At 40.3% G+C, this 12168-nt stretch overlaps 1 protein-coding gene across 1 annotated transcript; it reads right to left on the reverse strand.

The window, feature by feature from the left end:
- rubcn (rubicon autophagy regulator) lies at nucleotides 1-11517 on the reverse strand. Its single transcript, XM_060883774.1, has 20 exons — nucleotides 11285-11517; nucleotides 9365-9518; nucleotides 9183-9266; nucleotides 8926-9079; nucleotides 8300-8406; nucleotides 7680-7821; nucleotides 7148-7534; nucleotides 6007-6099; nucleotides 5074-5186; nucleotides 4681-4873; nucleotides 4360-4464; nucleotides 4001-4061; nucleotides 3365-3497; nucleotides 3033-3178; nucleotides 2681-2745; nucleotides 2355-2593; nucleotides 2145-2206; nucleotides 1806-1959; nucleotides 941-1034; nucleotides 1-805 (listed from the first exon to the last, which is right to left on the reverse strand). The coding sequence occupies exons 1-20, from the start codon at nucleotides 11320-11322 to the stop codon at nucleotides 681-683; spliced, it is 2649 nt and encodes an 882-aa protein (XP_060739757.1). The 5' UTR covers nucleotides 11323-11517; the 3' UTR covers nucleotides 1-680.
- Between the last annotated feature and the right edge of the window lie 651 nt (nucleotides 11518-12168).

Raw genomic sequence — 12168 nt, forward strand, 5'->3', positions numbered from 1 at the left:
AACAATTTGATTGTCTTTAATAATAAATTTATATATGACATTTCATTTTCATATACAGTTGCTCAGTAGTGCATTTTAATCTCAAGTTTTTTAAGTTAAAAGTAAATTAGGTTAAACTGAGCAGAATCTGGAGTGATATGGAGAGTGAAACTGATTCACACACGTTGTTCATGTTAGTATCAGGTTAATGGACACACACTCACACACAGTAGTGTGTTTATTTATGCAATCAGTCACAGACTGAAGACTAGAATCTATAAAAAATTGTGTGTGCGTTAATAACCCTACAATGATTTCACTCATAGTTAGCATCATGCTAACATTTTTACTGGGTTGCACTCCTGATTAAACAAAAGGGCTGAATGGCTTATATTACCCACAATGCACTAGCAGACGTTAGTGCTGTGTTACTGGATTAAACACTGTTCAATGTAAAACACAAAGTGCTGATATCTCTCACACACACACACACACACACACACACACACACACACACACACACACACACACACACACACACACACGTAAATAATTTAAACACGTTGATTTTTTTGTGTCATAAAAATCTCTGAAATTTAAAAAAAAAAAGATTTTTAACAAAATGGCCAGAGTCAGCATCTGCAGTAAGACATTAGACATTACACATTTAATCTAAATCTGTGAGTGTGTGTGCGCGCGTGTTATTGTCCTTCATCCTCTTCTGTGTTTGTGCTGTTCATCCTCTCTCGTCTTTCAGCCAGGCGACAACACCTTGGACACACACTCTTGTTCTTAAAGCACGATCGGTGATAACACGCACTGCACTCTGAAAGACATACACACAAAATAGATATATAATATTAATCTAATAGATAGATATTTTTTGTGTTGATGACATTAAGTACAGTACGTTTCTACTGTGTGTATCTGTAACTGAATTTGCAAGTGTCTGTGTACTCACCCTCACAGCGGCGGCACTTGTTCAGCTCAAAGGGGAAGATGATGTCTTTACCATTCCCACAGAACTCGCACACGAATCCCTTTGCCTGACACAGCTGCATATACACACACAATAAATTTAGTCTCAAACTGCCAACGCTATTAGATCATATGCCCCATTTGCTATTATATATATATATACACACATACACACACACACACACATATATATATATATATATATATATATATATATATATATATACATACATATATACATACATATATATATATACATACATATATATATATATATATATATATATATATATATATATATATATATATATATATATATATATATATATATATATATATATGTATATATATTATATATATATATATATATATATATATATATATATAAAAATAAACCCTGAACAGAGGTTTTAGGTTGATGGTAAGTCTGTACCCTTATGAACCAGTGTTGATGTATTCATCGATAAAGACTTCAAAGCACTTTTGTCTGCCAAATGCTGTAAATGTAAGGTATTCTGCATGATATAGTTTGCAGTATACTGTGGAGACTATGGCTTGTGACAGTGGAATGCTGATGGGCCTGTGGTATCCATGTTAGGCTGATGAGGGGTTTTATGTGCCCTAATAAGTTAAGAGGGTGTTTGGTTTGGGACACACTCACTGTAGACTGGTGATGGTGTTCATGTGTTCTGTGGTCTGAAACCTGCCAATAGTGGACCTATGTTGTTTATTGGTCCTATATAGTAAATAGGGTTTGTGGTCTGGGACACTCCCACAGTGAACTGTGAGATTCCCTATATTGGTGCCTTACATAGGGAACTGAGAAGAATTTTCTAATTATGTCTCACCACACAGGAAGCAACATGCCCTGACCCTGCCTGAACAAGGTCACGCAGTTTGGGTGCAAGTTCGCCAGAGCGCACGGCCGTCAGATCATTCAGAGAGAATAGGTGGAGATCCTCAGTTAGGTGTGCAGGAACTGAGTCAAAGTGCTGCAGGAGACTGAAAGTCCACACACACACGTGCACACACAGATCATTAAAAAGCATATCCAACCTCTGAGAAGAACACAATAAAGTTCAAATTCACAAAAATAAAAATCTATATAAAAATATAAAATGAAAGCATATTATTTAAAAATACACAAATAAACACATAGAAATGTAATGTAATAAATTAAGTTGTACTCTTTGGCCAGGCGGCAGGTTTTAAAGAGGTTCTTTATGTGGAACAGCTGCAGCCTCAACACCTGTAGGCATAAATACACATACATTTTTGATCAGTATGTGTGTTAGTAACACAAACTAGTCTCTGTTACTACAGTACGTTTTCTATAAAAGGACACAGAAAAGAAGTTCTAGGTTAAAAATAAATAGGAATTGTTCGGCCCATCGTACCCGCACAGCCTCCAGGTTCTTCACCTTCTTGTACAAGCCACTGTTGATGTCATTGAGGTTGAACAAAGGATCTTGGGCAATTTTTCCCAGCAGATCTCGGGCAAAGTTACTGACGTAATATTTACTGAAATCCCATTTCCACAAGACACGTCCTGGCACCACAGCAACTGCATTCTCATGGCAACACTGACAGAAATACCGGCCTAGGTACTCACAGTAACGCAGCCTCTTTATGTAATCTACAAAACACACAAACATGTCATGTTATTACAATGCGTGTCCATGTGGGTTACAATAGTAATATAATATGTATTATGAAGTGTCACCTGGGTCAATTCGAGTTCCACATCCTGCACACCTGTAATTCTGCTTTACCACCAACACTTTCCTCCTAAACAAACAAATACACAACAAAATATGAGAACATACAATAGGATTGCACATGAACTATTAAAATCATGATACAAAGTTCTGTCTCAGTGCAATAAAATTCAAGAAGAATGTAGATTAACACCTAAGAGTGCTTAGACTCAGACAGCTCTTCAAAGTGTTAAGTGTACACTAAAGTGTTAAGCAAGCACTACAAAGGATGTGTTCCAGATGGTTAAGCATGCACTACAGAATTCTCAGCATGTGCTATATGGTGTTCAGTGCACACTGCAGTCTTCAGTGTCTTACTTAGGTGCATTATGTATGTTAAAAATGATTTGAGGTCGCGGAGGTGCCCACTCCAGATTCCCCCTCACACGGATTCGCAGTTTATATACGTCAGCGTGTTCGCCATCATCGGGAGAGATTGGCACGGAGTCAGGCATTGGCAGCAACTACAAACACATGCATATATACAAATACACAAACATACTTTTTATTAGCATTTGCATTAGAATTCTACCTTAAAGTACTCTGTGTGGTCTCGATGTGATCATGCCTGCACAAGGTACTAGGGTAATGGGAGCCATGTTTAAGGTCATACCACATAAATGTGTGTGTGTATGTGTGTGTTTGTTTACCTTCTGAGGAGCATCATGTTCAGGGACAAGCCACTCAAGTTCAGAGGCAGCAGGAAGCTGCAGACCTTCAAACTGACGCAGCAGCCCCATTGCAACGGATTCAGCACTATTTGACTGCAACAACCAATGAGACCTGAACGAACATTATAACACGCATTTTAACGGCATTAAGGCATGTACGTGTAACCTCTCCACTCTACAACAAGGTGCTAATCTGAGGGAGTTTTTTTGATCATTTTCTAATCTTAGCCATTGATGTGCATGACCCATGCATTAAACATGGATCATAACTTAAGGCACATCAACAACACACAGCTGAAAGAAAGAAGGAAAAAAAAAAAAGAGAGAGTATGGATTAGTCTGGGACCAGAATGGAATTAGACTGGGATCAATAGAGGGAACAATGGGGAACAGAAGAGAATTTTGGGATTAGTATGAGATTAGTTTGGTGATCAGTATAGGCAACAGTATTAAATTACTTTGAGATAAGTAAAGAAACCAGTAAAAGATTAGTTTAAGCTCAGCATGGAGTTATTTAAAAATCATTTAAATGAGCAATATAAACATTATATATATATATATATATATATGTGTGTGTGTGTGTGTGTGTGTGTGTGTGTGTGTGTATAGACTTACACAGTCTCAGAGATAATAAAGGATCTGCTGCTCAGTGTTACACTCTGTTTAGCGTCTTCATCTACAACAAATATTATTATTATAATAGATAAAAAGATATCAGCAATGACAATAATACCAGTGCTAAAAATAATGAGAGATTTTACAGTAAATGGTAACAAAAGTTATTTTTTTTCAGTAAACACTTGAATGTTATAGAACAGGCATTAAAAAGGAGCTAAAGACAACCAGCCCAATCAACCAGTCTGCTCATAACATCAGCAGATTTGAAAATAGCATCACTGCTTTCATCAACATGCATCACTCATCACCACTACACTCTAAAGCTTTAGAAGTTACACATTGACAAGGACTCCTACCTTTTAGCAAAAGGTCCTCCACTTCATCAGCTGATCCAGAGTCAGTGTGAAGCAGAGAATCCCCCGAACTCTGCAATGATCCACCACTGTCTGTGGAGGGAAGAGCTGAGAACACGAAATTTGCAAATGAGCAGTTTGTGGGTGGAGTGGGTTTAAGATTTAAAATGAGTAATATTTGTTAGCAGAATTACTTTAAGTCTTAAACAATTGTCTTGTATGTGGGTGGAATTAGTGTAAGCTCTAAGCTGAGTTAGGCACAAATGGGCAGAGTCAGTTAAAAGACAAAAAGGCAAAGTGATGTGGTAACCAGGTTAGACTCACTGTGTTGGGTGGAGCTGGGCTTCTGGAAGCGGCTGCGGCGGATCTGCTGTCTGCGCAGATGGATCCTCTGTTTGAGCTGCTGGATCTCAGAGTCACTGTCTCCATCCTCATCTGCCTCCTCTACCCTCATCTGACATTTCATCAGCTCAATGGCAGCAATCAGAGATTCAGAGATGCTGAAGTGTGCATTCTCCTGCAGAGGGAAATGAGACACAGCCGAGTAAGGCAACCAAATGAGACATGCAGCCAAGTAGGAAGCACAGCAGAGGGGGAAAAAGTGAGTGAGACATGCAGCCAAGTGAGATACACAATGAGCTCAACTGCCAAATGAAACACGTAGCCAAGTGAGCCTTGCAGCCGAGCAAAACCTTGTAAGAATACAGATGTGTTCACCTTCTCCAGATCTGCACAGCTGCCAAAGTCTTGCTCGGACAGGTAGCTGATCAAACTCTGACCCTCTGACGGCTTCCGGAACAATCCATCAGACCCACTATACTGATGGCCGCCTGCAGAGAAAAACACCACAGCACACATGCTATTTCACTACACTGTCTAAATCCACAATTCATTTGAAAATACATGTCTAGTAGGAATGTAGACATGTCACAGGAACAGTAAACTGTTGCAGTCCCGTAGGTAATCAGAATCAGATTCAGAATCAAGTGTTGACAAACACAAGGAATTAGGTTCCAGCTGTTCGTGACTCTCAAAAGTACTATATTTATGTCTGTTAATGAGCAGCGACAGACTGTGTGTGTCTCAGTGTGAACACATGGTAGCGTGTGTGAAAGACTATTGCAGTTCACGTCTCCTCGTATCAGGTACAGAAAAGTACATTTTAATTTAATATACTGAACTACAGGAGTGCCAGGGAAACTGAAGAGCTTATTAAATGTTATAGTCCACATTAGTGTAACTATGTTTCTAGATGCACTTCTCACACTTAGCAATCTAGCGTGTTTGCATAAATCAATTACCTGGCATTTCAGGCCTTTCGAAGTCATTTTCGAATAGTCAGATTTTAAGGGCAATATTTACATCTGCATCTAGAATTTCACAGAATCTGAAATTCTAGATGCAGATGTAAATATTGCCCTTAAAATTTTCAAGCTCATCTTGACAAATAGCACAAAGCCATAACTTTTTTGTTAGCACATACTCAGAATAGAATTAGAATAGAATCTTTGTGTTTAGCTATGCCACATTGATTGCCATTGTTCACTCTCAGCTCAAGTTCTAAAATGCGACCACTTAAACCTACACCTTTTTCACCTTGTTTTTGAGTGTTAGTTGTGTGCTGTTTTGTGCATGTTTGTGTACACTGACCGGCCTCCATGTAGAGAGAACTGTGACTACTGTCACTGCTGTGAGGGGAGAAAGGCCCGAAACTAGTCACAGTCTGCCCATCCACAGCTGATTCTGAACACACACACACACACACTTTACTAAAAGAAATTAAACAGCTGTGACAAGAGACATGAGAAATAAATAAAAAGTAAATCAATGAAAATCACAGATCTCCATTTTTATACTTTAACTGATGCAAAAAAATAATCTATAACTATTTATGTGACAATGTTCAAAGTGAGGTTAAAGACAAAAATAACAAGGCATTTGTAAATACATTTTTAAAATGAAATAAATAATAAATATTAGAAAATATTAGCTCTGAGACAATACTAATTAAAAAATACAAAAATAATAAATAATAATAATAATAAGAGATAGAATTAAAGAAAAAAGGTGGGAATGAGGAATGAAAATCACTCAGCAGACGAAAGTAAACACACAAGTTTCTTTTAAACTGTGATGTGTGTGAATGACAGCATGCCACAGCCAATCAGAATGAAGACAAATGAAAAGAGGTAGAGAAACTTGCAGACACAGATCAAAAATGTAGGAATGTACAAATTGGAGGACAAATGCAGCACCAGTGCACTGCCAAACCTTCAGCAGGGTCCTCTATTATAATGGTGATTTTCCTCTGGTTCCCTCCTTCACACAAACGGGGAGAGAGAAAGAGAGAGAAAGAGATAAAAAGTGATAAAGATAGGTGTTATGCTGGATGTGACCAGCAGGGGAAGCAGTTAGTGCTGATCAGCAGTGCAGTAATACAATTTCTTGCTGTTGGAACACTGTTAAAGCAGTTGTACTTTATTTTAAAATATAACCAACTAAATTTAACATTGAACAGGAACTTGTCCAGGAACCTCTGTAGGTCAAAACCTTGATCTCAAGTATTTCAAGAAATATGGTGTATTTTTTCCCAAGACACTGCTGATCCAGACAGAAAGAAAAGTTTATAAGAGCCATCTCAAAGAAACGAGAAGAGGCTTGAAAAACTGACTCAAATCTATGCAGCAGCTCAGAGAGAGATGACTGACAGGAACAGAGAAGTTACTTTCTGATAGAGTTCACTTTACTACCTAGAGTGCAAACGATAACACATACGCTCACTCATGCTTACCTTGTTTGTGTTTCTGCATGACCCCTGTATCAGACAGTGACCTTGCGTGACCCCTGATGCTTCGTTTCTTTCCCCTTTCCATATCAGAGAAGGAGCTGCGTCTTTGAGAAATGGGCGGAGCTTCGTGAGTATGGCCTGTGTTCTGAACAGTCTCTGTGCTTTGTGCTGAATTGCTGGAACCTCTGCGGCTCCGCCTCCCCAGATTCCCGATGGCGAGATACTCAGGCCCATCATCACCATCGCAGTCCCCGCCCTCTGAGGGGGCAGGGTTAACAGGCTGGGTGGAGCCATTCGGAAAATTCTGGGTCATCACTTGGTCCACCATGCTTTGGTCAGTGCTCAAACATGTCCACGGTGCCCCTGTGGCACTTACAGACACTGCTGCATCTACGTATAATGCATACACAACACACCTTAAGTGAGTACAGTGAATTTACATCAGAAATTTCAATACCAGCTTCCCACACACTATTTGTATCAGATTTACATGCTCACTGACACAGTGTTGTCACACAGTTGTGGTGAGGTTTACCTGTACTGCTCTCGGTGTACAAAGTATGTGTCTTGTCTCTGAATGAGCAGGATGGAGTGTGTGTGCGTATGGAAACTCCAGACAGGACACACTGCTGAGAGGAGAGCAGATCAACAGGAACACACTCCTTCAAGTGGAACAGCTGCAGAACACACAGTTAGACACATGCTGTTAGGAGACACACGCAGACACTGCTCCCTGCATAGTACACCAGTGTAGAGGTCATGTGTGTAATCAAGTGTGTACCTGTCCACAGAATAGCCATAATGTACTGACAGGGCTGTGTGTGTGTGTGTGTATGTGTGGTTTAGGACATGTAGTAACACAGTTTGACTGATGTAGTTTAAGTGTGAGTAAAAGATGCAGCGCATCTCCTCAGTCTCAGGTTTTAGATGCCAGGAAACCTTATTAACAAGTCTAAAAAAGCAGATAACTTAATCGTACTGTTACCTTTCACATAAGAAGCTCTCTTATGTCACATGAGACTGATGAATAATGCTCAGAGCCTGAACATGTAACCTGTTTGTGACTGAGCTGTTGATTTGTAACCTACGTACGTATGTAGTGACTACAACGGGCGACCTGAGAGAGACCAGAATGGCGAATGATAAAACACTCACGCGAGTAGTGTTGATAAGAGCAAGTATCCGTACGTCGTTCTGTTCAACCGCCTCCAAACACTGAAACATGGCTGCCACATGCAGATCACTCAGAAGAAACGCCTCATCTACAGGGGGAAAACACCAAAGATTTTTGTACCGTTCATTTAGAAATCAAAAGAGTGAATGTACTTTGAATGTGGGTTTTACATGAATCACTTTTGCAAAAAATCATTTCAAGTGAAAACTGAATATAATATTTTCTGTTAAGATTCCTATAAGATTACCACAAACCAAATATAAAATTGTTAAACCTAGACATTTTATAGATATTTTCTGTCTAATTTCCAGTTTTCTCGTCCTACTGGCCCATTCTGTATCTTACTAAAACTGATTCAAATATGTGACATTATCTGCCGATTAAAACAGATCTTTCAATGTTTAGAAATAGTTTCTTCTTTAAATTTCTAACAGGTATTACCAGATGAATTTGACTATATTTAAGATCTTTTCACTCATCATTGACAGGCGTGTGGGGAAAAAAGGTTACTTGTCTTTGTTCATTGAGCTGTAGACGCTATAAAGTTTACACTTACTGCCTTACAGATCTACTTATATACAGCAATTAAAAACTGCTGTGTTTGTACCTGTATAGTATTTGCGGGTCATGCTGTGTTGTGTGATCAGGGGTTTTAGTTGTATGGAGAGTGTGTGACTCTGCAGGCTGTGGAGGAGCCAACGCTCTGCTTTATCACTCTCACACTGAACACTGCTGCTCAACACTGGCTCCATCTGACTGAACTACACACAGAGACAAGCAGAATACAGTTTAATTATAACTGGTGTTAATGCTGTAATGATTTGTTGTGTTACTTGTGTGCTTCTGTGTGGGTGTGTGTGTTACCAGTTCTACATGAGGTGCAAGTTTGGGACTGATGGATCGCAGACACCACACAAAGCGCCAGTAATCCTTCTGCTTATAGTACACCTGCGCAGAAATGGTCAGACAGACAGATGGGAAGAGAGACAGAAAGGTGGAGGAATTAAGGTGACAAATTACCTGTGCAAAATATGTTACATTCATACCTGTTCATGTTTGAGGCCATGACTCAGGATGTTGCTCATGTCTTTGTGAAGTCGCTGCAGTCCTCCATAGCGAGACCACACGTTGGGATTATTTGTAGACAGAAGTCCTTCCACGGTCGTTTTCAGGTTGGACAGAAGCTTCCAGTGTTCACGCCTGTAATAAGAACACATATGCAGACTGGAAAATCACTTCTACGACTTTTAAAATCACACACAAGGGTGTTATCATGATACATACAGTGTTTTGAGGACAGTTATAAATTAAAAAGTGTATATTTTGGACACTTTACTATTAAGGAGTGTGAGTCACACTTTTACCTCTCGGAGAAGTTGATCTCACAAAAGGACAGGACTGAATGTCATGTGTCCATCAAACCGTGTGATTTAACAACTCCCAAAAGAACAATATGTAATCACAAGTCTGTCTTGTTGCCTCACCTTCTTTCTCTTTATTATTATCTGTCTGTCTTTTAAAGGTCAGGAAGTTAAAACTCTTCATCAACTGTACTGATGCAGAGACTGTGATACATGCTTAAAAAAAGTATCTGTTAAAAGCACAAAGACGGGGGAATGAGAGAGCGAGAGAGAGAGAGAGAGAGAGAGAGAGAGAGAGTGAATGAGAGAGAGAGAGAGAAAGCAAATGAGAGAGAGAGCGCGAATGAGAGAGAGAGAGAGAGAGAGAGAGAGAGAGCGCGAATGAGAGAGAGAAAGAGAGAAGGGGTAGAGAGGGGGGGAGAGAAGGGGTAGAGGGGGGGGGAGAGAAGGGGTAGAGAGGGGGGGGAGAATGGGTAGAGAGGGGGGGGAGAGAAGGGGGTAGAGGGGGGTAGAGAAGGGGGTAGAGAAGGGGGTAGAGGGGGGGAGAGAAGGGGGTAGAGGGGGGGAGAGAAGGGGGTAGAGGGGGGGAGAGAAGGGGGTAGAGGGGGGGAGAGAAGGGGGTAGAGGGGGGGAGAGAAGGGGTAGAGAGGGGGGAGAGAAGGGGGTAGAGAGGGGGGATAGAAGGGGGTAGAGAGGGGGGGAGAAGGGGGTAGAGAGGGGGGAGAAGGGGGTAGAGGGGGTAGAGAAGGGGGTAGAGAGGGGGGGAGAAGGGGGTAGAGAGGGGGGGAGAAGGGGTAGAGAGGGGGGTAGAAGGGGGTAGAGAGGGGGGGAGAAGGGGGTAGAGAGGGGGGGAGAATGAATGAGAGAGAGAGAGAGAGAGAGAGAGAGAGAGAGAGAGAGAGCGAATGAGAGGGCGAGAATGAGAGGGCGAGAATGAAAGAGCGAAAGAGAGAGAATGAGAGAGAGAGAGAGAATGAGAGCGCTCATGGAACTTGAACAAATCTCGAAATTCAATAACAATAAACAATAACAAGTGCATGCAGAGTTGTGTGTGTTTGTGTATAATCCAGTAGTCCATTTAGAAGTGATGCACCTGTGTAGCATCTGTCCAGTTTAAGGTCCATTTGAATGCCCGTTGCTCTTAATAATCAATAAACGCAGCTTAATATTAATTAAATATGGTTACTGACCATATTAGATTACTGTGCTAACTGTTAGCATTAGCTTCCTGACTAGCCTACTGGCAGTCTAATTTATTGACCACTCTACTATTTAAGTTTATATAAATACGGATGCTCAGTGTAATAAATAAACTGAATAATAAATGAACAATAATTGGTTTAACTGAATGTGAAGACTGACACTGAGCTCAGAATGCTAACACTGGCTAACAGACTAGCAGGGACAGCTAGCCACATTAGCTACGTCAGCTAGCTTTATTTCACCTAACATTTTTTTTACTTATTAGCACCTGGATACAAATATTTTAGCATTATTAACCTGAATTGTGCGTAATAATACTCACTGGCCTTAAATTTCCATAGACGTAAACAGAACACACTGGTGATGTGATTCAATTACAGTAGTTAGTGGTGCATTATTTACCTTAACTCCACACTATCTGCCTCTGAGCATATTTCCATCTTCTGTAGTTTATTATCCGGTCATTATGAGAGAGAGAGAATAAAAATACGAGTTCAATTCTATACAAATGTCTGGACTCCGGTGCTAAATGTCTATGTACACACGCCTTACGGCACTGCGCTTGCGCACTGTTTATACACTCGTATTGGGGTTATTTTGTCCACCCGTTTTCGGATGGGCCCTGACGATTGGCTTGTAGTATATGCTTCACTCACGCGCTGTTTGTGTTTCCAATGGACGCGTGAACACGTGATTTTCCATCGTGTGGTGATTAAAACTGATGAATCAGCTGCTGGTGGAGAGGGTGTAGTGACTGAGATACTGCATTCTCAATGTCATGATGTTATCTTTCAGAACAAGACTCCCTTTTTCTCTGTGTACTTTTGTACCATACTTCTGTCCTCACATCACTACTTGGAGGGCAGGGCTATGGGAAAGGGGAGTGTGCGCCCCCTGTTGCCTAAATAATTCATCCCTCTCCACAATAATATTGGTACAGAGAGATAAAACAGCACAGGATGTTAACATTTACAACTCAAAGCATTTCTGTAAGACAGATAAATCTGGATAAGAACGTAAATATATGTAAAACGTCAAGATAAATGAAGCTGCACTGAGAGAAACTGCTCTGGATTATTTCATATGTCATTTAATTCACATTTTTACATTTAATAAAATCCTGATTAAGTTATTTGAACAAAGTAAATTTACTTCATAATTGATATTTTATTGCCCAGTTATTTTATTGCACCATCTCGGATTGCAAGACCCTGCAGCGGATCATTGGAGTCTCTCTTCCCTTTATCATGGACATTTACACCACGCGCTGCATCCGCAAAGCCAAC

Source organism: Tachysurus vachellii, chromosome 1 (assembly GCF_030014155.1).
Source record: "Tachysurus vachellii isolate PV-2020 chromosome 1, HZAU_Pvac_v1, whole genome shotgun sequence".
NCBI classification, from domain to species: Eukaryota; Metazoa; Chordata; class Actinopteri; order Siluriformes; family Bagridae; genus Tachysurus; species Tachysurus vachellii.